The 26,302-nt window shown below is 36.2% G+C and overlaps 4 protein-coding genes across 4 annotated transcripts; all 4 read right to left on the reverse strand.

Annotated features, from left to right (window-relative positions):
• Positions 1–943: 943 nt before the first annotated feature.
• Positions 944–2,339, reverse strand: LOC129921571 (uncharacterized). Its single transcript, XM_055980450.1, has 3 exons — positions 2,286–2,339; positions 1,744–2,072; positions 944–1,589 (listed from the first exon to the last, which is right to left on the reverse strand). The coding sequence occupies exons 1-3, from the start codon at positions 2,337–2,339 to the stop codon at positions 944–946; spliced, it is 1,029 nt and encodes a 342-aa protein (XP_055836425.1).
• Positions 2,340–2,350: 11 nt separating this feature from the next.
• Positions 2,351–3,019, reverse strand: LOC129905083 (uncharacterized). Its single transcript, XM_055980461.1, has one exon. It carries the CDS (start codon positions 3,017–3,019, stop codon positions 2,351–2,353), a length of 669 nt encoding a protein of 222 aa, XP_055836436.1.
• A 2,424-nt stretch (positions 3,020–5,443) lies between these two features.
• LOC129905093 (uncharacterized) lies at positions 5,444–10,716 on the reverse strand. Its single transcript, XM_055980473.1, has 4 exons — positions 10,386–10,716; positions 9,924–10,337; positions 5,999–6,194; positions 5,444–5,933 (listed from the first exon to the last, which is right to left on the reverse strand). The coding sequence occupies exons 1-4, from the start codon at positions 10,714–10,716 to the stop codon at positions 5,444–5,446; spliced, it is 1,431 nt and encodes a 476-aa protein (XP_055836448.1).
• A 2,403-nt stretch (positions 10,717–13,119) lies between these two features.
• LOC129905101 (uncharacterized protein K02A2.6-like) lies at positions 13,120–14,685 on the reverse strand. The gene has a single exon (XM_055980486.1). The coding sequence runs from the start codon at positions 14,683–14,685 to the stop codon at positions 13,120–13,122; it is 1,566 nt and encodes a 521-aa protein (XP_055836461.1).
• Positions 14,686–26,302: the final 11,617 nt, after the last annotated feature.

Raw genomic sequence — 26,302 nt, forward strand, 5'->3', positions numbered from 1 at the left:
TCTACGATGGCCATCTTCCAGTTGATTCTTGGGGTTGCTTGGTCGAAGAGAATAACAACGTCTCCAGCTTTCAATTGTTGTGTAGATCCATTTTTGGGCAAGTTATGGAAAGACCGAAGAAGTTGGAGATACTGCGATTGCCATCTTTTTCTCAACTTTGTTTTGTACTTCATCCGGCTCTTCCAGACATTTCGAAGTAGGTCTGCGTCAGGGTCTTTCATCGGTGTTTCCGAACTCCATCCTCGGGATTCAATTAAAAAATCGGCTGGCGTCAGTGGTGACAAGTCCAATGGATCGGCGCTTATATATGTTAGTGGCCGGTTGTTCATAACTTCTTCGGTTTCTATAACAATTGTTCTAAGTTGTTCAAAATTAAGTTTTGCCTTACCGATTGTGACTTTCATCAGGTTCTTCATAGTCCGAATGAGCCTCTCCCAGAACCCACCCCACCATGGGGCACGTTCCACTATGAACTGCCATTGTATCTTCCTTCTTGAAAGAAACCCTTGAATGATTTCTTCATCCCAGAAACAGTCAGGGCTACGTAACTCCAGTGCAGCTCTTCTGAACGTTCGAGCATTGTCGGAAAGAATCGTCGATGGTATACCACGTCTCCCGATGAAACGCCGGAGAGCCATCAAAAAGTTGTCAGTAGATAAACCTCTCGTTATTTCAAGGTGTACAGCGCGTACGGCAGAGCATGTAAAAATTGCGATGTAGACCTTGGCCCCATTCGAGTTATCATCATAGCAGTAGAGCGGGCCAGCAAAATCGACTCCCACATTGTCGAATGGTCTTGATAGCGATATTCTTTCGATTGGTAGTGGGGCAAAAGGCTGGGATGCAGGTGGACCCCAAAGCTTTTGACATACTACGCATTTTTTCATCCGTCTGTTGATGGCCTGGCGTCCTTTGACAATCCAAAAACGTTTTCGGAGTTTCGTTAGGACAGTATTAACGCCTGCATGCAAAGAACGTCCGTGACGATTATGTCAATTATAAGATTGAGGAGATAGGAGTGTGATGGGAGAACAATTGGGTGTTTTACATCCATTGGTTCATCTAGTGCTTGGAGGCCTCCCAACCTCATTATATTGTTGTTGTCTAAGAAAGGTGACAGCTCCAAAATCGGCGACGACTTCAACACAGGTTTTCCTTTCTGCAAGAGACTGATTTCGTTAGTAAAATACTGACTTTGTACATACCTCAACCAATGATTTTCAGCTTGTTGGATTTCTACTGCACATAAAGGGGGTACATCGTCAATTGGTAGAACTTTAGCTGGTTTCATCTTTCTTTCAAACGCTCGTATAGCTCGGAAGACAAATGCAGTAACTCTTGTCAGACGAGTCCAGCTACTGTAGTGGTTATACAACAAGAGTGGTCGCCTGATGGGTTCTGGTGAGGATTGAGTAAGCAACATCGTACTGACTGCAGGAGCTTGAACTTCAGGAGCTTGGACTTCATCATGTAACCAACTGTCGTCACTGTTTTCAAGCCAGTTGGGACCATGAACCCACAATTCAGACTTTTGGAGAATGCCACCGCTTACACCTCGGGTGACCAGATCAGCTGGGTTGTCCTTTCCGCTACAGTGAGCCCATTGCGATATTTCAGTAATTCGACGAATTTCATCCACTCTATTTTGGACGTACGGCCAGCGCTTTACATCTCCTTGGATCCAGCTCAGTGTAATCTTTGAATCCGTCCAGAGAAAATATTCAGCGGAAGAAAGCTTAAGACATCCTTTCAGGAAGGAATGAAGACGTGCAGCTACAAGTGCGGCTGTAAGCTCGAGTTTTGGTAGCGTCTACTCGTTGGAACCATCCATCTTTAAGGGGGCGACACGATTTTTGGCACACAAAAACAAATGCCACTGAACCATATGCCTTTGTACTGGCATCTGCAAATATATGCATCTGGAAAGTTCCTTCATTCAATGGAATAGAGATGGCAGCTCTCGAAAACGCCATATCTTTGAGCTCTAGAATAGCCTTTGCGGAATCGTTCCATTCATTAAGTAGGTCTCCGGTCAAAATTTCGTCCCATTGTAGCTTTTGTTTCCAAAGTTTCTGGAAAAGAATTTTTAATTTTACAATTGAAGGACCAAAAATACCTATTGGATCGAATATCCTCGCAATAATTTGAAGCACATTGCGCTTGGACCCTTTTGTTGATTTTGATTCAATGAGACTTAGGACAGATTCCATTGAAACGGATAATTCATCACTGTAGGTAAACCAAGAGAGACCCAACACCTTTTGCACAGCTGGCGCGTTTCCAACCTTCATTGCATCTCGAATCACCTGACTGTTTGAGTTCCATTTATGCAGATTCATTGAAGCTCGGTTTAAGATGTCAACGGCTTCAGAGCACACTTTGCCTTCTTGCCTTCTTGCTCAAAGTCAGTACTGATCACAAGATCATCCATGTATATGCTGTTCAAAAGTGTGGCGCACGTTGTTGGAAAATCTTTTTGTTCAAGCTGTAGATGGTACTTGATCGTTGCACAAAGCAGAAACGGGCTACAGTTTACACCAAACGTCACTCTAGTCATCCGGTAGATGGTAAACTTTGGTCTATCACTAGGAGACGTCAATTTGCTACCAAACCAGATGAACCGATGGCTATCACGGTCCTCCTGGCATAAGCTTATTTGGAGAAAAGCCTTTTCGATGTCTGCCACAATGCCATGGAGGCCCAATCGAAAGTTAAGTAAAACCTTCAAAACGTCCGGCAGCAAGTTTGCACCTGTCCAAAGATGATCGTTGAGAGAACCAGTTCCGTTGATGTGAGCCGACGCGTCGAAAACCACGCGAAGCTTTGTGGTGCCTTCTTCTTTGTACACTGGCTGATGCGGAAGGTAGAAAACTCGAGGTTGATGACAACTTCCATTTAACGCAGATGACACTGATTCAGCTACTCCATCAGTGATAAGTTTTCTGATAGCTTCATCGTAGCTTAAAAGCTTCGCTGGATCTCTGGAGAGTCGATGGATAAGATTCATCAAACGCTGCATGGCATGACCCTTGTTATCTTGCAAAACCGAATCGTAACTTTTCCATGGCAGCCTTGCTATGTAACGAGAGCCTTATCTCTTTATGCACTTGTCGATAAGATTTTCTGTGAGAAAATTGTTCTCATCTTCGTTGTTTCTTATACCGATTGCTTCTAAAGACCAGAGCTGTGTGAGATCATTTGATTCCACTGATGTCAGATTAAGTAGACATCTGGAAGAGAAACAAGAACTTTTATTAAATGAATCAATTTTATCACTTACAGCAACGTGAAGGCCTTGTAACGTCCAACCAAAGACGGTTTCAACAGCTCGCAGTCTTTTAGTTAGTCTGCGTTGTTTTCCTGTCACAATATTCCAATAAAAATCGGATCCAATAAGTAGACTTAGTCCATCTTCTGTTTGTATATTGTTACTTGGAACATCTGACAACTGACCCTGCAAACCAAACCTCAGTAGTTTAGGGGAAATTACAACCACCAACAAAGTCTTTACTTTGTAGATGTATGTGTTTCCTTATTTACCGAAACCTCTCCCCTCAAAATATTGTAGTTTTGTTTCTCCTGAAAAAAATAAACTCTTTGGTAAATGGGAGGAAAAGAGTGCGATGTATGCAATGGTCAAGGTTTTCTCTCTTTTGTAATGGCGGCTCGCCATTTTCCTGCATTTCTAGTGAAACCTTGATAGCCACAGCAACATTAGCTAAGCAAAAAAAAAAACATTTCTGTGCTCCAAAATAAAACAATTTAATTTGAAAAAATAAATATCGTCTTAATCAGTGTTATTTGTGAAAATTATTTTCAATACACAATGTGTAGTAGCACAAATTCTTTGGCACGCCACAAAAATTCCACCACCATTTCTTTCCATCATCAAAATGCACAACCTCAGCCTTGTGCATTTAGAAAAATTAAAATAAAAAAAAATGATACAAAAACCACCACCCATGTATTTGGAAAATATAGGTATGCTTATTTTAAAATAAATAAATTATATAATTGTTGATTTTTCTGTCTTCTAGTGGAGATCAATTCCAGACATCAATGACTGAGTTTACAGTTCGAAATTTTCCTCCACGCCATCCAGAACGAGTGAAACGAATCTTATGTTTAGTAGAGACTACAATACCTGAGTGTGATCCACAGACTTGTAGTGTAAGTTAAAGAGATTCCCTTCTGCTCTTTGTGAAGCTGATGGTAATATTTTTTTTTCTCAGGTCTGCACCCTCCGACCACTTGTTGATGTGTTCGCTCTAATCCAAACAACATTCAACAATTCTATGTCGAGTATAAAAATGACGTCAGAGACTCCTTGCCCGCCACACTATTGGATGCAGTCCGTTCGAGTGGCAATCAAGATGTGCAAGTTCGTATTACAAATACATTGCGATGAAAGCATTTTGTTCCCCTCAACAGTTGTGTGCATGAAGCGACTCTCCTTCGTTTAGTGATAAAGAATTTCCAAAATTCCTGACGTAGATGTAAGATTTAAGAGAAATTCAACGCCAACATTCCTCATAGAAGTCTGAAGTAAAGTGTCACACAAAACGTTCATGTTTTTATATACAATTCGACTGAATAAATCTAAATCTCTAACCAAAGTTTTAACTTCAGAGTTTATTTGTAATTTCATTTGTAGTTTCAAAAGGTTTAGATTTACTAGGAACAAACTACTTCTCTTACGTACAAATTTCCCCACTTAATTACGTACTTCTAGATATGGAGTTTCAGTGGTTTTTCTGTAGCTAAAAAAGTACTGGAAGATGTACATCAGAAGCACTTCCAGATGTGCTTCGCTGATGTAGTTTTGAAGTACATTTGTCTGTACTTTTAATGGAGGGGAAATTCATTTCATCTTACATGCAAGAAAGAGATAGATGCTTCACGTATTCTTATATACAGAAAGTATATAACTGAGTTTTTTCCCGAGCTCCTATCTTTTTTCAGTGGAAAAGAAGTACTTCTTTTACGTACATATTTCGCCGGTTTTTTCTGTAGTTCTACGTTTGCTGGGGAATGCCTTCAAAAAGTGGGCAATCTGCTTCTGGAACGGTCAGCACATCCACGCAGATCTCAGGTACTACAACTGCTTCCAGAGTGACTTGCATATCGCGATTCAATAAATTTATTAAATTAATTTTTACTTTGTTAAATTTCTCCAAAGGCTTTGCTTCGTTACACCCAAATGGAATAACAGACAAGTTTACAGTACCGATTGATTTTAAATTTAATTTATTTGCAATACTTTCGCGAATATATGTGTGTTGGCTGCCACCGTCTATTATAGCGCGAATACATATTTTTTTTGTAGTTGAAGCAACAACACATCTTATTGTTTTCAAAAAAAAACATTTTCTGTCATGTTATGTGCACACAAATTCAAAGTACCGTTTTGATTAATGCTAACACTCTCTCGAGTGGTATTTTTTTAATTTGGATCACACAATGACGACATATGTTTACCTTTGCACTTGTTACACAAGAGAAATTTACCGCTTCTACACTTCTTAGACGAATGTCCAAGTTTAGCACAACGAAAACACCTGCTGCTGCTACGCAAAATTTGTCTCTTGTCTGCAATCGGTATATTGCTATCGCAGTCTTTTGTTTTATGCTTATTAGACTTGCAAAAAATGCATGCTGATTCGGTTGCACTTACGGTCACTAAACTAGAAGCTGTAGATTGGGCAACGGTTTTAATCTTTGAACTGGTATGTGTAACACCACTTTTCTCTAGAGATTCAATTTCTCGCTTTAAGAATCGTAAGATGTCTTTGACTTCACCACCACCAATTTGTGAAAGATTAGAGGCGCTGTCACTCATATTTTCAAGGGCTTCTTCTGTATTTGTGGAGCTCTCATCTTGTCTGTGGTATTCAATGCGAAGTTCTGTTGGCAAGCATCGAAGTAAAATGGATCTGAGCATGACGTAATAATGATTTGTTGGCACTTGTAATGCCGTTAGCGATCGTGTGCAAGTTACAACAGTTCCATATTTCGTAACCCAGAGGTATCGTTACGGTCACGAACTGATGAAAGAATTACTAGCTGCTGTATATGATTGTCGATGAGTTTTTCGGGACTTCCATATCGTTCTTGCAGAAGACCAATAGCTGCTTCGTAGCACATTTCTGATGGTGTGAACCCTGATATAGATTTCTTAGCGTCACCGGTTAGCACTGAATCGAGGTAGTTGAACTTTTCTGGAGCAGATAAATTTGCATTTTCATGAACTGTACTGCGAAATAGCTCCCAAAAGGGCAACCAGTCGCTATAGCTCCCGTCAAAGCGTTTAAGAGGGAGTTTTGGGAGCTTGCACCCAGTGCTCGTTTACCTTGTGTTAGCTGAAATGTCAGCGATGGCGGAAGCAGGCACCTGTGTTTTATTATGCAGTCTTTCTAACCTTGCATTTAGTCGTGAAAGAGCATTTATCGCATGGTCTTGGTATTCGATGCTTTTCAGAGTTTCATTTCACAATTTTGGTCACCTGACCCCTATAAGCAGCGCGTGTTGATAGCTCCATGTTTTCGTTTATGAGTCACGATATCACGATACGAAACACGACCTTTATTCTTTTAATTTGATTTTAACCGATTGAATTTCCCCGGTTTCGGCACCATGTAGAAAAATGTCCGAGAAAATAACACAACCGAGTTAAATTCGACGAGAACTTTAATTAAGAAAAAAGATAATAGGGGTATTCACGATCTGGTGCAACAGGTCTAGTAAAAGTGTAAAATTTTATTTTTTTGCAATAGATCGTGAACGCACCTCTTCTTATCTATAGTAAATATTGAATGGAATCCATGATATGAATTATATCAGCTTCACTCTTTTTTTTTACGGAGTTGTCTTTCCACCGATGCTTCTTCTTTTTTTCAATTTTTTTATAATTTCATTCTTTGTTGTGTTCGGGTTAATTTATTTTCACAAATTACATCAAAAGAAACAAAATAAAAAAGAATAAGAATAAAAAAGATAAACTGTTCATCATGGGTGACACGCGACGGCGAGCTGCCATCTGTCAAAAAAATTTTACACCATTGTATTTTTATTTTGCAATAGGGTTAGGGTATAGCAAAAGTGCAAGACCATTGTAAAATTTCAATCCATATATTTTGTTGTTGTAGTGTTGCAAGATTTTACACTTTTGCACTTTTGCAATGATACAAGACCAGTTGCATCGGATCGTGAATACCCCTAATGTTATAAAGTAATATTTCTAATAACTGAACATCAAAATGATTTAAGTATGAGCTTTTATAGGATTGCCATTATGTATGTATTGGTAAAGATTATGTAATTCAAGTATGTAGATTATATAATTCAAGTATGATAGTATTAATGAGAGAAAGATAACAGAAATATATTTACATAATATAAGAGAATAGACAGTTAATTTTCAACAACGATCCTTTCTTACTACGTTGGCAACAACGTAAGTACAGATTACATGACCCCTTACTTAGACTTCAACAAGTCTTTTAATGTCAGTTTCCCTAACAGACAAGATTGGGAAAACAGTGTACCTTTCTCAAATGAGTCGACTATCGCCATCTTTACTGATGGTTCGAAAATGAACACTGGGGTTGGTGCAGGTTTTTACTCAGAAAACCTTAACCTTGCCAGTTCCTTCAGGCTCCCCGATCACAGCAGTGTCTTCCAAGCCGAGATATTGGCAGTGAAAAATGCTGCTAAACAAATATCCATGATGGCGATATCACCTGCTGACATCACCTTTTTCATTGATAGCCAAGCGGCAATAAAAGCGATTTCTGCCACCTTAATCAAGTCAAAGCTTGTTTCTTGCTGTCGCAAAGAGCTTAGGGTTCTTGGTATGCAGCATAATGTAAGACTCTGCTGGATTCCCGGCCACAGTGATGTGTTCGGCAACGAAAAAGCGGATGAGCTTTGCAAGGGAGGGCTCAGTTCTTGATCCCTCTCTCATAGACCATAAACATAATCAGAATTACACAATGTGAAATAAAGCGAAACATCGTCAACAAGATTTCTCAAAAAACCAATGATAGATGGAACCTCCTAGAAACCTGCGGTCACACCAGGAAACCATGGGCGAACTTCGGCAAGAAAAAATCAAATAAGATCTTACTACTTAGTAAGCCTTCCTTAAGATCCCTAATAGGCGTCTTAACGGGTCATAACCTACTAGGATACCACAAAAAGAAAATGGGGCTTAGTACGGATGATCTATGCAGAGGCTGCGGTAATGAGGACGAACAGGAAAACACTGTTCACTTCCTCTGTCACTGCCCAGCACTCTGTCGCACTAGGAAAAAATTCTTAGGAAGTTACTTCTTTAATGAATAAGAAGAACTATCGGAACAACCATAGCATTCATAGGTTAACACTTTTTCATGAAGTTACAATACTTCAGGGTATCACAAGGGATCTACATTGATCTAAGTGTGACGGTAACAAAATCAACTGTCAGCCCATATAACCTAACCTAACCTAACCATGATATTTTTATAGACACCTAAGATTCTTGTTTCTTATCTTAAGCCCAGTACGCAGATCGCGCTAAACTAAATTTTATCTCGACAATTTTTATCTCTACACGCGTTCGCTAAAAGCCAAGATAAATTTAAATTTAAAAATAACGGCTGAATCACAGTTTCATTTACTTATACCTGCTTACATTCAATATTACATACTTATTTTTTTTTTACCTGCAGAATACCTTTTTTACGCTCTCATTTTGTTTTGTTCCTCTTCTTTTATTATATTCCAAGGTTTTTTTTGCCTCTTATTCCTTGCAGCAACAACAACAACCACAAAAATGCCAAAATTTATCTGTGAAAAAATGCGCTGAGCATTATTTCGCGAGCTAAATTGAGTGGAGACTTTTTGCAAAAGTAGTAGATGACAATTCGAATTTAGCGCGTGAACTGCGTACTACCTGGCTAAAAATCCTCGCTAAAATTTATCTTTGGAGGAAATTTGTATGAAAGATAAATTTTAGCGTGATCTGCGTACTAGGCTTTAAAAGTAACATAATTGCTAAATTTCAATAGGGTACCACTAATATTACTCTAGTATTACACACTTTTTCAAATATACCCATTTGTTCCTTACTTCTGAAAAAACACCCTTTCACATAAAACAATTTATAGACTTACATTATTCGTAATTCCCATGATAAAGAGAACATATTTAATGAATTTCGTAAGGGTACCATTTATAGATTTTATCGGACTTATTGCGGATTTTTTCCTATTTCCCAAAAAAACACCCTTTAACCTAAAATATTTGTATAGACTGTTCGGGTTCTTGGTTTCTGTTATAAATGAAACATTTTTACCAACTTTCATTGGTGTAACAATTTTTTCCTACCTTTTGTGGTACTAATTCCGAATTTCATCATTTCTTAAGAAAAAACACCTTTTCACTCAAGATAATTTTGTACACTTTATAGATTCTTAATTCTTATTCCAACCAAAATATTTACACCAAGTTTTAAAAATTAATAAAATTTAAGTCAGCTGTTATGATACCTTCCTCACACACAACTTAACCCATCAAAAAAATACTCTTTCACTAAAAATATCTTTAAGAATTTTATGAATCCTTTGTCCCTGAAAAAGACATTTTATGTTGGCTCGGTAGAAAACACGAAAGCAGGTTCCTATGTTGTCGTCCGTGCAACAGCTCCACTGGAGACTTTTGTGAAATAGGATTCGGTGTTGCTCTATATGTCGAGAGAAACAAGTTGACTGCAACATCAGTATTCTTCTCCTCTTCGAAAATGTTCTTAAACGCTTCTTTAAATGTTCGCACGAACCTTTCGGCCTGGCCGTTAGAAGCAGGATGAAACGGTGCTGTTCTCCAATCTTGTATGGAATGGTAGTGGCAAAATTCTTCAAAAACCTGAGCGGTAAATTGCGTACCATTGTCCGTCACTATCGTCTTTGGAAGTCCTTCGATGGCGAAAATCATTTGTAAAGCTCTTATTGTAGACTCAGAAGTCACCGACGAAAGTGATACCACGAATGGAAACTTGGAAAAAGAATCCACGCAAATCAGCCACATTTTATTGAAGAATTGACCCGCAAAATCCAAATGAATCCTTTCCCAAGGATTTTCTGCTGGTTGCCAATTTACGTAATCTTTTTTTGGATTCGATGCTGATGTCTGGCATATGACGCAATTAGCTACTAATTTTTCGATCTGCTTGTCCATATCTGGAAACCAGATATACCGCCTTGCTAACTGCTTCATCCGTGAACAGCCCCAATGACCTTCATGAATATATTTCAACGCTCTGGACTGCAGAGCTTCCGGAATAATGACACGATCATAATCTGAAGTCAAGAGAATCACGTTATTAAATAAAGAAAGAGCCAACTTACGTTCGAAAAATGGTTTCAGCTCCTTTTCGTTGCTCGCCAGTTTAACTGGCCACCCTTTCTTGATGTACGAATAAACTTTATTTAATAATTTATCATTCATGGTGAGATTTCTAATGACTTTTGCATTTATTGGAGTGGTGTCTAAATCTTCCAGAATTAAAGTGTTTACTTTATGCAAATTATTATCTTGTTCGTCAAAAGACACATCTGGCCCAATTGGAAGTCGTGACAAAGCGTCTGCGTTTGCATGTTTCGCTGTAGGTCGATACTTTATTTGGTATCTGTAAGCCATCAATATATAAACCCAGTTACGAAGACGTCGCATAGTCATTTCGGGAATCTGCTTACTCGGGTTGAATATCGCCGTTAGAGGCTTGTGATCCGTCTGCAGCTCGAAGATACGGCCATACAGGTAACAATGAAATTTTTTTACGCCGAAAATAATCGACAACACCTCCTTCTCTATTTGACTATAGAGTTTCTGATGGGAGTCCAAGGTCTTGGAGGCAAATGCAATCGGCCGCTCCGAACCATCTGGGAACCGATGGGAAATGACTGCGCCAATGCCATAACTTGAGACATCTATTGCCAAAATAATGGGGAGGGAAATATCAAAATGACCACACAAATTTAACCCCTTTGGCACGAAGTGAATTTAATGGACCTGCCACCTGCGAAAAGTTCGAAATAAATTGGGTATAATAATTCAATTTACCAATAATACTCCAGTCAAAGCGTCGGAAAAAAGGGCCTCACCTTGCGATGAGAGGCACTGTCAGTTTTTATTTCATGGATCGATTTGGGTATATTTAAAAGGCTTAAACCCAATTTCTCACCACCTGATCATTCTTTTTAGCGGAGTTATTCACAAAAATGCATTTTTTGGGATATTTTACTTCTAAGCTAATATCTTTGCTCCAGATTATCGTAGACCAAAAAATAAACATACATTCTCTTTCTTATAATATTTTCTATCGTTGTATATAATTTCATTGTATTTGAGTGAGTAAATATAAAATGGCAACCATTTAAAGTCAAATTCTGGTTGTTAAAAAACACATTTTTGTCATTATTTCGAAAAAAGCTTATATCATGATTGACATTTTTCCAACCTATTTTGTAGCCCTGTTCATGTCCTGCATTTTACAGAAAAAATCAGTTCTTTATCACCAAAGATGGCCGAGCTATTGATAAATGAACGCATGCAAAACCGGTGCGAAAACACCCAAAAATATCGTTTTTTTGGGAATAACTCGACTTTAGAATGTCCTACGGCAAAAAATAAAGCAATGAATTGTTCGTTACAATATTTTCTATCAATTTAGTGCACAATCTTTTTGTTGAAACAATTAAAAAATAAGTAATATTAAGTCAAAGTCGTTTTTTTGTTTAGCAAACTCTTGCCTTATTATTTTGCAAACGGTGCGAGTATTGGCTAAGAAAATAAAATATTATTGTAGTCCTTTAAATTATCTAAAATTAAAAAAAAAAATTAGCTCTCTATGGCCCACACGAGCCGAGTAATTAATTTTTTAAAAAAGGTCCAAATGACCAACGAAAAAACATAAGACAAATTCTCTTATAACAAGAAACAATGAAAACAACCCCTCTCACTGAGAACTAGTATTGGAATCATAAACAAGGGAAATTTTTTTGAATTTTCGTACGGATTAATGCTTTCTTAAAATTATAATAGCTCGGCTCCCGTGGGTCGTAGAAAGCTAAATTTTTTTTTGAATTGTAGATAATTTAAAGGACTACAATAATATTTTATTTTCTTAGCCAATACTCGCACCGTTTGCAAAATAATAAGGCAAGAGTTTGCTAAACAAAAAAACGACTTTGACTTAATATTACTTATTTTTTATTTGTTTCAACAAAAAGATTGTGCTCTAAATTGATAGAAAATATTGTAACGAACAATTCATTGCTTTATTTTTTGCCGTAGGACATTCTGAAGTCGAGTTATTCCCAAAAAACGATATTTTTGGGTGTTTTCGCACCGGTTTTGCATGCGTTCATTTATCAATAGCTCGGCCATCTTTGGTGATAAAGAACTGATTTTTTCTGTAAAATGCAGGACATGAACAGGGCTACAAAATAGGTTGGAAAAATGTCAATCATGATATAAGCTTTTTTCGAAATAATGACAAAAATGTGTTTTTTAACAACAAGAATTTGACTTTAAATGGTTGCCATTTTATATTTACTCACTCAAATACAATGAAATTATATACAACGATAGAAAATATTATAAGAAAGAGAATGTATGTTTATTTTTTGGTCTACGATAATCTGGAGCAAAGATATTAGCTTAGAAGTAAAATATCCCAAAAAATGCATTTTTGTGAATAACTCCGCTAAAAAGAATGATCAGGTGGTTAGAAATGGGGTTTAAGCCTTTAAATATACCCCCATCGATCCATGAAATAAAAACAGACAGTGCCCCTCATCGCAAGGTCAAATGACGCTTTGACTGGAGTATAACTGCTTCCAATTCTTTCACATTCGTTGGTCTAGGTAGGTAACGAAGAGCGTCCAAGTGTTTTTCGGAGGGACGTATACCATTCGAATTGAGCGTATGCCCCAGGTATTCAAGTTCTGCTGCTGCGAACGTACACTTACGCTTATTGCATCGAAATCCATTTTCTTCCAATCTCTTTAGAACTTCTTCCAAGATTTGCAAATGCTCCTCTTCCGATGTCGCTGGCTGAGAACTATAATGTTCTATGTCTTATGGAAACCCCTGCAGACATAGAACATTATAGTTCTCAGCCAGCGATGTGCCAGCGATGACTATATCATCAATATAAATACCCACAGGTAGATCCGCAAAGATTTGTTCCATTAAACCTTGGAACTCGCCTGGTGCGCTGCTTATGCCGTACGGCAACCGATTGAACCTTAAAAGACCAAAAGGTGTGTTGATCACCACATAATCTCTCGAAGATTCGTCAAGTTCAATCTGAAGGTAAGCTTCCGATAGGTCGATTTTACTGAATACTTTTCCTCCACGAAGCTTGTGAAATAAATCTCGTGGTCGAGGCAGTGGATGACGATTGCATACGATTTGTGGATTCACCTTCTCGACGATCACCACCGGTGCGGCCCATTGAGTGCGCTGAACCCAGGACAAAATTCCCTCGGCCACCAAGCGATCTAGTTCTTTTTTCGTTTCATCTAAGAGAGCATAGGGAATTTGACGATGACGTACAAACTTTGGCACTGCACCCTCCTTCAATTCCAAGTGAGCTTGAAAGGATGTGCACTTGCCTAGCCCCGATGAAAAAAGTCTGCCGTACTTATTGCATAACGTCTCAATGCTGTTGAGAAGAAAATCATTAGATTTAATTTGTAAAATAAAGTGTTGAACCTTTAAGCTGAAAGCTTTGAACCAATCTAGTCCCAATATGTTCGCACCAGAGACATCAACTACCAGCGAATTCATATTATGTGTGGAATTTTCGTATGTCACCTGCACAGCCAGTTCTCCTTTTAAGCTGAGTGGTGTTCCACCGTATGCTTGGAGAGACTTGGTTGTAGAACAGCACTTCGGCTGCCCCAATTGCTGGAATCCTTCCAATCCAACTAGCGAACAAGATGCCCCCGTGTCAACCTGGAATCTCATCGGGCACCCATTGACAACGGCATCCACCATAATCCACGGCCTTGATTTAGCTTTCACCATCGCACATTCATGTGACGTAACCACTTCAGTAAAATAAATTTGTTCAATGGAATAAGCTGAATATTTTATTGATATATAGCTTGATTTTATTTTGTCTCTTCTGTTTGACCTATTCTTTTTGTTTCGTTTTGAATTTACCGTACTAGCATTACCATCGTTCGCACTCATCATACAAACAGCTGCTATATGCCCAATTTTTTTGCATTTATGGCAAACAGTTTTATTGTGACGACAATCGCTTCTCTGATGATGAACAAAACAGCTGGGCCAAGATTTTCTCGCTGACTCGGATTGTGTGCGCGACTGAGAACATACCTTTGAAGTTAATACATTTACCTCCATCTCATTGTTGTTCTCTTTGATGGCAGAAAATGTTTTTTGTGTTGTCTCGTATGCAGTGGCTATATCCAACACATCTTTTAACTCTGGATCAATCTTTTGTAAAGCTTGCGTTCGAACTGTGTCATGCGGAATGTAGAGAGCAATGATGTCACGAATCATGTTATCTACGTACGATTCTGAACACGCTTCTTTTGGACAAGAAAACTTACAGTTGCGTGCCACACCTCGAAGATCAGCAACCCAATCGGCATATGATTGCCCTGGCTTCATCGAAGTTTTGTGAAATTGATAGGGATCGGGTCAAAATTCTGGCTTCAAAATTCTGCTTTTCAAAATTCTGCTTTTTTAACGAAAATTCTGTTTTTCAAAATTCTGCTTTTTTTCTATTCTGCTTTCCAAAATTCTGCTTTTTAAAATTCTGCTTTTCAAAATTCTGCCAGCAATATACTTAAACAAAAAAATTCTGCCAATTCTGTTTTTTTTTTATAGCATATGCGCTGACTAAAGAAAAATACACCTCATCAATGTAATTCAACATTGGTACTTTCCTAAATTTTTTTGTTTAAGTGTTTTAGTTTAAAATGCATAGACTGACTTTCTTTCAAATAAAATCTATAACTTATTGGAACCGATGTTGTTTGATACAAGATATTCCTTTTCTTATTAAAATTTTTGAATATTCATCTTTATTTGACAAATTAAAAAAATTTAAATTATTTTCGGAAATGTTTAGTATTAAAAACCTTTTCTTAATATTTTCAAATTTATTCATTTATGAAACAAAAAATAATATGCATTCAAAGAATGACAAATTATTCAAAGTAAGTAATCAAATAAGCAGATAATTTTTCATGAAGATGATTTTACAGAATTTTGAAAAAAATTAAAAAAGGGTTTGGAAAATGTTAAAAAGCGCGCGCTTTTTAACATTTTCCAAACCCTTTTTTAATTTTTTCCAGAATTTTGAAAAACAGAATTATGAAAAGCAGAATTTTGAAAAACAGAATTTTGAAAAACAGAATTTTGAAAAGCAGAATTTTGAAAGCAGAATTTTGTAAAGCAGAATTTTGAAAGCAGAATTTTGACAAAAGAATTTTGACCCCGGCAGAATTTTGACCCCAACCCAAATTGATATCTGGCAGCTAGAACATGAATTTTGGATATGAGATGCTCACTAAGCGTCTCCGTTAGCTCTTTGAAAGACTTTGTAGATAAGTCTTCTCCCCCATAGAGCTTCTGAAGAGTTTCAAAGTTATCACTTCCAATCCAAGAAAGGAAAAATGCGCGCTTTTGTTTATCCTCTGAAACTCCACACGCCTCGAAATGTTGCTCCAACTGCTTCAAGTAGGTTTTCCAGTTTTCTTCTTTTTTGTAAGCCGGAAACGGCGGAACAACTGACATACCTGAACTTACTACAGTTGTTCCCCTCGTGTTTGTCTCCATCCATGATTTCTGAGCCTCCAAAATCTGTGCCATCCAATCTTTTTGTGATTTCAAAATAGCTTCCAAGGTTGCTTTGTCCATCGTTCTATCTTACCCTTTGATAATTTCCTTGAATTATCACAATTTGTGGTTCGAAATTTAGAAAAAAATCCTCGTCGCCAAATGATAAGTAGAGGTGAACACCAAGACTTCGTAATTCAGAATAATGGTTTTAATGTCAAAGAAGGTATACATATAAATTCATAGTTAGTAAATGACAAGTACAGTGATTACAATATTTAATATTAAGGTTTAGATTACAACAGTAGCATGTTTTTCACATGGGTTTCGGTTATATTTTATTTATATTTATTTATTTTTTTAATCAGCAATAACTTTTTTGTTAGAGGAATCTTATTGACTTTATTTTTATATTATTAGATTCAGCATCAAAAAATACCTTGAAAACATGTGTCATATGATGATGTTCGACAAAGAATTTTTTTCAGTATATTTTTGACCTTCACTCCCTCCCTCTTATCCGTGAAAAAACACCCTTCCACCCAACTTTTTTTATAGACTTTTTTTGTACTTGGTTCTTATCCCAAAAGCAAACTTTTTGCCAAGTTTCATGAGTGTAACAATTTTTTTTTTTTAAATACGTATTTTACCTGTACTAGATGTGTTTAACATCAATAGATCAATAGTATTTTTTGGGGTTGTCGATGATATAACCCCTGGAGTAAATTTGTTTTGGGGAGTTCTTTGTAGCTTTGAACTCCGTCTGTTAAGCAATAATTGGTCCTCCCCAGAATCCATAAATTTGTTTAAAATGACAACCTCAATAATTTCAACAAATTAAAAAAAAAGCTTTGATTGTATTAATTAAAAATTAAATATAGAAAAATTAATTTAGGGTCGGTTTGTTCACACTCGATTATCTTTTAATCATGGATTTTTCTATGGAATAATCCTTGATTAAAAGATAATCGACTGTGAACAAACCGGTCCTTATTGGATTAAGAAAAATATAAATTTTTCCTTTTTACTTGACCTTTCATTATTTAATGAATGTTATCTTCTTCGTTGGCTACAGGTCGTATTTTGATTTTACTTTTTCTTTTCTGTCGACGTTTCGATTCGATTCTCAGGACTCTAAGAAAAAATGTTCTAAAAATTGCTTATATATTTAAATTTTATACTTATCTTTATCTATGGCTTTCTTATAGTTCTAGCTTGATTTCTGCATAGGCCAAAATATAATTGGGTGACAAGTTTGACTTTTTTTTTTTTCTTCAATTCATTTTTATTTTTCATCAACTTAAAACTCTTAAAGCTACACAAAAATTCATAAAAACTAGCCTACTTATCTACTAAATGTAGCTATTTGAAGAGGCAATCAATTATCAATTCTATTTATGTTGGCCCTATTGTATAAAACCTCATTGGAATAGTAATGCGTGTAATCAGATTCGGGTGTTCTGTGCAGACCAAGGCAACGTCTAAGACACTGCCTCTCAAACACCCGAAACTTTTCCATTTGAGATGGAGCAACGTTGAACCACACAGGGCATCCATAGACAATCATCGGCCGGATGAGGGCCATGTAGCAAATCACCTTAACCCTGGTGTCAAGCCGACTGCTATAAAACAGCCGTTTCGTCAGGGCAAAAGCTCCCCTAGCCCTGGCCAGAGCAGCACCCATATGTCTATTGAAATATAGATATTGATCTAGCCAGATGCCAAGGTACTTTACTACACGTTTACTTGGCAGTGAATGTCCGTGTGGTCCAGCGATCGCCAGCTTCCGCCAGTTTATTTCGATTTATTTTCGATTAGTATCTAATTTACAATGACGCATTAAGATAAGGATCTTTTGGAGCATCTATACCTATTTAACAATCAAAATTTCTTAACCTTCAAAAGGTTAAAATAAAAATAAATATCTATTTTAGAATTAAATAATTTGTAAGTTTTCAAAAGAGCAAAAATAATTCAACATTTTATATATGTAGTTAATGCTCAAAAAGTGAGACAATGCTTATAATACAGTTCAATTAGAATTTGAGTAGTGCAAAAATAACTTCCCCTTAAAGTCCCCAGGCGCGGCAATACTTTGCAATCCGTTTGGGAGTGCATTCCACAAACGAATTGCAGACACGTAAAATGAACGTTCAGCTATGGTGTGTGAGAAACGCGGCAAGATTAGTTTCAATCCTCTTTGTGATTGGGCAAAATTTAAATTTTCACTAAGATAGTTAGGACATCTATTGTGGATGATATTATGGAGTTTTAACACTATTCTGAATTTCAGGTACTCGTCGAGGTTCATCCCAAAAAGTATGTGACGTAGATGTGATACACTAGAATACCTAGGTATGCCGTAGATAAATCGAATACAATCATTCAGAGCAACATTTAATCTTCGCTTACACTCGCAATCTAAAATTGGATAAACTAAAGAGTTATAAGTAAAGTAAGGCATAATCAACGATTTTATAAGATGTTTTTTCATCACAGGTAACAATAAGTCAGAGGAAGATCTCAGAGATCTTAACCCGCAATAAATTTTTCTAATAGTATCAGAAATGGCCTTACAACAACTTAGATTACTATTTATTTTATAACCCAGATAAGTAACATGACTGACATACTTAATTATTTCATTATCCAAAACAACTGAGGGAAAATCTAACGGGTTGGGATCATCTCTTGAGCATAACATTGCGATAGACTTGGTAGGATTAAGTTTTAAACAATTTTCATTAGACCAGGTCAGAATGTGACTTAAATCCTCATTTAATCTAAAAATGCAGTCTTCCATCAAACCAACTGTACGACATATGTAAATCATTACATCATCAGCGTACAAGTGTACTCGACAGTTGCGGATGACGTCAGGAAGGTCGTTTATAAACAAAGAAAATAACAGAGGACCTAAGACCGATCCTTGAGGTATTCCGCCAGTTCCTTCGCGTATCCCCTGAGGCCCTAGCCAAGGGGGTCCTAAATAGAATCGTTTCTGATTTCTGAAAGTTGATTTTCAACTTCCAGTCATCACAATATCTCTGAATTTTGTCAAAGTCACGTTGCAAGAGAATTCTTATGACCTCAACTTTTGGAGCTGTTCTGTACGCAATTAGGTCGTCGGCATACGCAATTGTCTGAGTTAGACTTCCTATCAGATCGCGGTGAGTTCACCGCTCCCTGTTGAAGACCATTTTTAATATTAAAAACTCCAGTAGAAGTTACATTGCCACTTTTGACAACAAACGTTCTACCATTGAGCATGTCATAAAGCATATATAAAAGTGGTTTACTTATACCAAGTCTTGTTAATTTTAGATAGAGACCTTCTAACCAAACGGTGTCGAAAGCTTTTTCCAAATCAACAAGACAGGCACCCGTGCACTGTTTTTTAGATTTGTTCCACTGAATATCAGATACCAGTTTAGACGCGGCATGAATAGTGTCATGTCCTGCTTTAAACCCGAATTGATTATCCGGTATGATATTGTTGTCCTCAGCCCACTGAGACAGAGCCCTATTGATAACTTTTTCAAATACCTTGCTGATACTTGGAAGGAGACTTATCGACCGGAGATTTTCCGGATTGGAGTTGTCCTTTCCCTTTTTCGGTAGAGGATGTACCACTGCTGCCACTGCAGAGTGGCAAAAATGTCAATAGCTTCTTGCGGTAGATGTCGTAGTACAATATTGGATATACCATCGACTCCTGCTGACTTCTTTTTCTTTAATGAATCGAAGATGAGCTTGAGCTCTACCTTCGTAACCAACAGGGTGTTAGCCCCAGCATGCTCGGCGATGATGGCGTTTGCCAAGTGCTCTTCATTAAACCCGGTAAAACCGCGATTCTCAGATCGCCATCGCGTAATATCATTACGTAGATAAAAGTGATGAAGGAGGGCCCTGTTTTCCAGGTCATGGTTCGGGTTAATGCTAGCATTAACCTTGTACACTTGCTGGAAGGCAGCACCCACCGCCTCTACTTTCTCTTGCGGATCTTCGATTATAAAGAGGTCGTCGTCCAAGATGGCTTCCTCTGGATTTATGCCTGCGGTCAGAAGTACGTCTCTGTTTTCCACAGTTCTCTGGAGCTTAAGACACGGAAGCTCGTTTTGATCATTCCGTCTAAAAATTTTATTAATCTGCGGAAACATACTCGGATCGCTGGAATTAACGGCCCGAATTTTTTTGTCCCAATACAGATTAATAGACAACCTATAATTTTCTTTGATCAACTGGTTGATGTTTTTGATCGACGACTTCAGTGTTCTAATCTCCAGATCGTGTGGGTCGGTAAATCGCCGGTATAAACGTTTAAGTCTTGTCAATAGTCCGCTTTTTTTTCTGTGGAGTGCGTCAATAGTCGCGTTTCGGTAAACGTTATTTTGGTCACGTTCTTTGTATTTGGGTATCGTTCTGTTCATCGTTTGTAGGATGGTATCGTCCATCTGTTGGAGATAACCATCAATCTCACTGTTCGACAGATTTCTGTCGTTTGGAGGGGCTATGTTATTCGAACGCAGTTCTCTTGCTAAGGAGTTGGTGAAGCGTGGCCAGCGCATCTTACCGTAGTTGTAAGAATGCTCCGGTACATACTCCTCCAATTCCACAAGTTCGTTCGGAAGCTGTATTGCGGCGGCGAGTCCGCAGTGGTCGCTGTCGTACTCAATTGTACGAACGCAGTTTCTTGGGTGTTGGCCCACAGAGTCTGTTATTGTCAGTCTTGAGTCTAGAAGCAATAAATCCAGAAAAGAACCGCTTCTTGGAAACGATGGCCTTTCAGTAGCCAGCAGATCAACCCTGCAGACAAACTTGGTTTTTTATTAGAAAAATGCACTTAAAAATGCTTTAAAGCGGTCTGGCGGGGGGAAAGCTGAAAAAGAAACTTGCGGTACCCACCAGTTTCGAAATCAGTGGATTTTTTATGATTTTTTGGTGTATCATTTATTCGGTTATACCAAAACGCCAAAAGTTGATTTTTTGTTGCACTTTGGATGCGTCTGGCAAGGGAAAGCTGAAAAAGATCACTGCCAGACTTTTTCCGTTGACATACTGTGGTGCATATCTAGATATGTGCACACTCGAATTTCTGTTATATCAAAACTGCCAAAATATGCTGCCGGCTCTTAGACTATATTGTACTAACAATCCTATTAATTTGATTCTTTTATCACAAACTGCAGTCGTAGAGCTAATTTTTTTTTTTTAATTGTAGATAATTTAAAGGACTACAACAGTAATTTATTTTTTAGCCAATACTTGCACCGTTTACAAAATAATAAGGCAAGAGTTTGCTAAACAAAAAAACGTCTTTGACTTAATATAACTTATTTTTTATTTGATTCAACAAAAATAATGTGCACCAAATCGATAGAAAATGTTGTAACGAACAATCAATAGCTTTATTTTTTGTCGTAGGACACTCTGAAGCCGAGTTATTTCCAAAAAACGATATTTTTGGGTGTTTTCGCACCGTTTTTGCATGCGTTGATTTATCAATTGCTCGGCAATCTTTGGTGAAAATGAGCTGATTTTTTTCTGTAAAATGCAGTATATAAATAGGGCTACCAAATAGGTTAGAAAAATGTCAATCATGATATAAGCCTTCTTCGAAATAATGCCAAAAATTTGTTTTTTAACAACAAGAATTTGACTTTAAATGGTTGCCATTTTGTATTTACTCAATCAAATACAATGAAATGACATACAACGATAGAAAATATTATAAGGAAGAGAATGTATGTTTATTTCTTGGTCTACGATAATCTGGAGCAAAGATATTAGCTCAGAAGTAAAATATCCCAAAAAATGCATTTTTGTGAATAACTCCGCCAAAAAGAATGATCAGGTGGTGAGAAATTGGGTTTAAGCCTTTTAAATATAGCCCCTATCGATCCATGAAATAAAACCTGACAGTGTCTTTGTGCGCAAGGTCAGGCCCTTTTTTCCGACGCTTTGACTGGATTAAAAGTTGTAGACACTCTTACAATCTACAGCTTTTGTATTAAACTTTTTTCGAACTAGGACATCTACTTTTGACAGAAATCGTAAAAAACAACGATTTTTGACACCCACCCCCTTTCACCCAATTTTTTTGTGGGAAATCTATTTTCCCCCTCTCATATACCATTTATCCTAAATTTTCCAACCTTCTAATAGTTTTTTTATTTTCAAAAATTATTAGCACTGCTCTAGAGATATACTCCATAATAAGGGTGTCCATCTGAGATCTTTCTAAAAAGAGAATATTTTGCTCTCGAACAGTTAAAAAAAGAGAAGAGAGCATTTGATTTCCAAAAAAAAAACAAGCAAGGAAAAATTTTTTTTTTTCATAATATTAAGAAATACAAAGTTGGTTTTTTCCAAGCAAGGCCACAATTCCGCAAGTGTGAATTTCTCTGTGTACACGAAAAACGTGTAAATTGCCTTAAGAAAAAGGCAGAGAAAAACTCACTCTTGCGGAATCGGGCCCCAGGTGTACTAAAAAACAGGTAGAGATTGTAGGACACACTTTTATAACGATAAAAATAAAAAAAAAAAAAAACAAATTTGCTAAAAAATGAACGCGCTCGTCTACTCAGTTATCGTAAATCTTTTCAAGGCTGTTAAAGTGTTAACCATCGGCAGAGAAGTTAATTTAAACTGAATATTCTAAAATATTGACTTTATAAAAGCTGGCAAAGTTTTGCAATAATATGCAAAGACAAAATTTCATTTGCGGATGGCCATTTCTCGTGTAAAGTTCGGGTATCTTAAATGATAATTTAAAATGAATCGCTTTGAGTGACTTTTTGAAGATAAAGAGTATAGTGATAGGTACGTGAGTGATGTAAAATTAAGAATGAATTTTGAAATTAGGAATAATTAAATATTGGGAATATTAATCTATGGTTAGTATGTGAAAAGAAGTTGAAGTGGCATTATTAGAATTTGTTGTGTTCTTTTTAAAAATCATTTAGGAACGATTTGTTGTTAGATAATGTTAAACTGTCAAACGACCAATTTTTTTTTAGAATAATTCCAATTCCTTTATTATAACCAAAAATCATGTTTTTATTCAAAATAAATTTTTTCCCATCATTTCAAAAATTCCATTTTAATTTAATTTTTCCGCTGATTAATAAAAGTAATAAAAATGTTTGAATTGTCATGAAAACCAAACACCTTTTTTCTTAGATCAACAACTCACTAAACTCGTATCATGGCAGTGAGTTGGAAATAGTTAAGAATCGTTACTATTTGACACTATTTGACAAAGGAGTCTAGGAACGATGTCAAATAGTTAGAAATTCTAACTAAACAATAGACCATTTAGTTCGATATTATAAACATAAGTAAACTATGGTAAAATAAAGAACGCACCTCTGCCCTCTGCTTCATGGCCACATATCCTCCTCTAAATGCCAACCACCTACCTTATTAAAAATTATCCGTCATTCAAAGAATGATTGCAATTTAAAGTTGAAATAATCATATTATATTGATATTAAAAATTCTATTATTTTCTTCTTTAAACAAATTACAGCAAAACAACAGTCTAAGTAACCATAACCAACAAAATAACAAATGATAGAGTGAAGTTCATCAAATTTTCAAAAGATATCGTTGTTTAAGTAAAAAAAGAAGATTTTAACCTTTTTTAACAACGAAAAAATATTGAAACTATTTATTGCTTTACTTTGCCAATTTTCAAATTACGCAAAGTTCCATTTTAAGTTGGTGCCACGCCCGCACTTTTTGCTTTGCAAAAAAAACATCAAAAATTACAAAGTGCAAAGTGGGGAACTTTTAGTTTTTGCACTTTTACTTTGCAGAAAAGTATAGTTTTGCAAAGTTGCAAAATGCAAAGTGCAAAGTGGTTGGTGCAATAGGGCCCTGGATTATTATTTCGTGGAGTGGAAGAGGCACAGTCTTTATTTTATTAAAAAAAATATATATTAATTTGTCTGCCTCGGCCTTTTTACCAGTCAACATTTTGTGTCGTAATTTAACCGATTGTTAACCGATTTTTTACAACCTGCATAAAAAAAGTCTACTTCACAACGCAAAGATAAAATTTTGTAAATAAAAACAATAAAAATTTATTAAATTTATTGAAAAGAAGATAAATTTATTGAAATAAATAAATAAATTTTTTTTTTTTAAAAAACAGAACAAAAAAAATCCGCAGGGAAAAAGAAAGCGTAAAATAGATCGCAACCAAAAAAAGAGAACATGTTCCCTTTTAAAGAGATACGATGGACTGGACACCCTATCCATAATATAAAATGCTGGTATTAAACTCCTCTACAAGAATCCGTTCGTTTTTCTTGTTGCCTAATGGGAAGTTTTCACGAGTCGATTTTTGCCGTGCTGCGAAACTTTTCGACTCGTGTGAACGTAAGTTGCAGGCGACTAAAGTTACATCCCCATAGAATAGGGTTTCCAGAACATCTCTTTTAAAGAGAACATGTTCTCTTTTTCAACTCTGATCTTTTTTACACTCTCTTTTTTCATAATATTCTTTTTTTGTTCTCTATTTTTTTTTATTTTCGTCCATAGTTTTTCAAGATTGTTACGATAATCTGTCTCGTTGTTTCAACTCTCAGACTCTGCAGTCACAGTCACTCTGCACTCACAGTTAAAGTAAAGTGTTCATCGCATTTTAATTCAAAAGAGTGTTCTGTTTTTCGTTTTCGATCTACATATTTTATAATATCTTTTTCTACACGGATCTTTTATTTATTTATTTATTTAATATGTTAAATGCTAACATTAGAAATAAGCTTAAATACTAACAATCTCATCTATTTGCCTCATTTTAATTGCCTTTTAGCTCGATATTTTTTATCTAAGTACTTTTTAACAATTTAAATAAATTGTGACTCGTTAAAAAGCTGACTTGTGCAGTTATTCCAAAGTTTACTTCCCTAGAGAAGTTAAACATCCATTCAAAAGATTTACAATAACTGAGAATATGGACGCGTTCTTCTTTGAAAAGATTTGATCATTTGTAACGTAATTCCTGTGTCCCAGATCCACTACTTTTAAGTTACTGTTTAGGAAATATAAATTTGTTCTGCTTATGTGACGTTAGCTTTTGCTTTTTCTTATTAATTACTCTCTTTTTTGTTCCTTATTTTTTTTTTCTCTTAAGTCCTCTTTTTTTAAAGGTTCTAGAGTAAAATGTTCTCTTTTTATTAAGGTCCCAAATGGACACCCTACCATAGAAAAGTTCTAGTCGACCGACATATCGTGCGGCTAAAATCGACTCGTGAAAAGTGGGCATAAGTTATTGTATTCTTGCCAATTTTATACTACCTAAATAAAAAAACAACACTTTACCTAAAAATTCCTCATGTTCATATTCCCAAATTTCTTCATGTCTTCCGTGTACTGTACATAATGTATCTGGTATTTTATTTATTTTTCTCTCCAAATTACTCCCCTTCAAATTAAAAATAACGATCATCTCATGTTAAGGAAAACTCAGAAAGGATTGGCAACTTTGGCCAATCCTTAAAAAAAGAGCACCAAAGAACAAAAATATTATAACATTTGATAGGTGTGGTTCTTACTCATTAAGTAATTGCTTGCTGATTTAAATGCTAAGGGGGACTTATATACTATAGTTTTATAGTTTATTACAAGGGAAAAGGGTGAGTACAAATGAAGCCCGTCCTTATTGTTAAAGTTGTGTGCAATATATCAGAGCAGAGGAGTGTCAATGAATATTATAGTGGTGGTCATACGACGGCATAATTATTTTGACTAATTTTCAATTCTCGATAAGAATAATTTCTAACGAAGAATAATTTCTAACGGTTAAACTTTATAAAGGTAAAGTTGATGGTTATTTATTAAGTATGTTATGGTGAATCTCATGGTGGTCAAAGTAAGTCATATGAGTGAAATTTCAGGCAGCTTTTTTCGTATTAGAAGGGCTATTTTTTGAGTGGCAAAAATATTTTGACCAGAATTCTTTTTCAATTTTGGTAAGGTGAAGTAATACATTTTGCTTATTTTAAGCATGTATCCAACTGTTGAACATGTTAAGGCTCAGGTTCATAAAAAAATTGGAAACATTTCGCAAATACATAAATATTGAAATTAAGGCATTTATTTTTACAAGTTAAAATTCCTGTTACATGTTAAACAAATAATAGAGAACTGATTTGTTTGCGTCAAATTATGTCTGGCTAATAAAGAAACGAGTACCGAGTAGAACCAGCCATGATTATGTACAAAAAAAGAAGACAATTTTTGTTTTTTGGGTAATTCACTTTGAATCCCAGATTGAACCCTAATATCATGGAGCTGGAAATGAAATCCCTAGGGAAGAATTCCTCATCAGAAAGCAAAGATTCCCAGGAGACTTAGGAAACACAATTTTGGGACTTATTCAGCAGGAAAAGTACTAGTTAACCTCTTGAAAGCATGTTGAAAACTATGAAATTCA

This window comes from Episyrphus balteatus, chromosome 1 (genome assembly GCF_945859705.1).
Source record: "Episyrphus balteatus chromosome 1, idEpiBalt1.1, whole genome shotgun sequence".
Lineage (NCBI taxonomy): Eukaryota > Metazoa > Arthropoda > Insecta > Diptera > Syrphidae > Episyrphus > Episyrphus balteatus.

Bases quoted from the DNA above. Each gene is read 5' to 3' on its own strand.
- LOC129905093 (XM_055980473.1), bottom strand. From the start codon at position 10,716: ATGACTATGCGACGTCTTCGTAACTGGGTTTATATATTGATGGCTTAC. The intron at 10,338-10,385 runs GTAAGTTGGCTC...TCTTGACTTCAG, and splicing joins GCTGAAACCATTTTTCGAAC to ATTATGATCGTGTCATTATT. The intron at 5,934-5,998 runs GTAACTTGCACA...CGTCATGCTCAG, and splicing joins TTACGAAATATGGAACTGTT to ATCCATTTTACTTCGATGCT.
- LOC129905101 (XM_055980486.1), bottom strand. From the start codon at position 14,685: ATGAAGCCAGGGCAATCATATGCCGATTGGGTTGCTGATCTTCGAGGT.
- LOC129921571 (XM_055980450.1), bottom strand. From the start codon at position 2,339: ATGAATCTGCATAAATGGAACTCAAACAGTCAGGTGATTCGAGATGCA. The intron at 2,073-2,285 runs GTTGGAAACGCG...ATTCTTTTCCAG, and splicing joins TGATTCGAGATGCAATGAAG to AAACTTTGGAAACAAAAGCT. The intron at 1,590-1,743 runs GTCTTAAGCTTT...GGCTCACTGTAG, and splicing joins TCATTCCTTCCTGAAAGGAT to CGGAAAGGACAACCCAGCTG.
- LOC129905083 (XM_055980461.1), bottom strand. From the start codon at position 3,019: ATGCAGCGTTTGATGAATCTTATCCATCGACTCTCCAGAGATCCAGCG.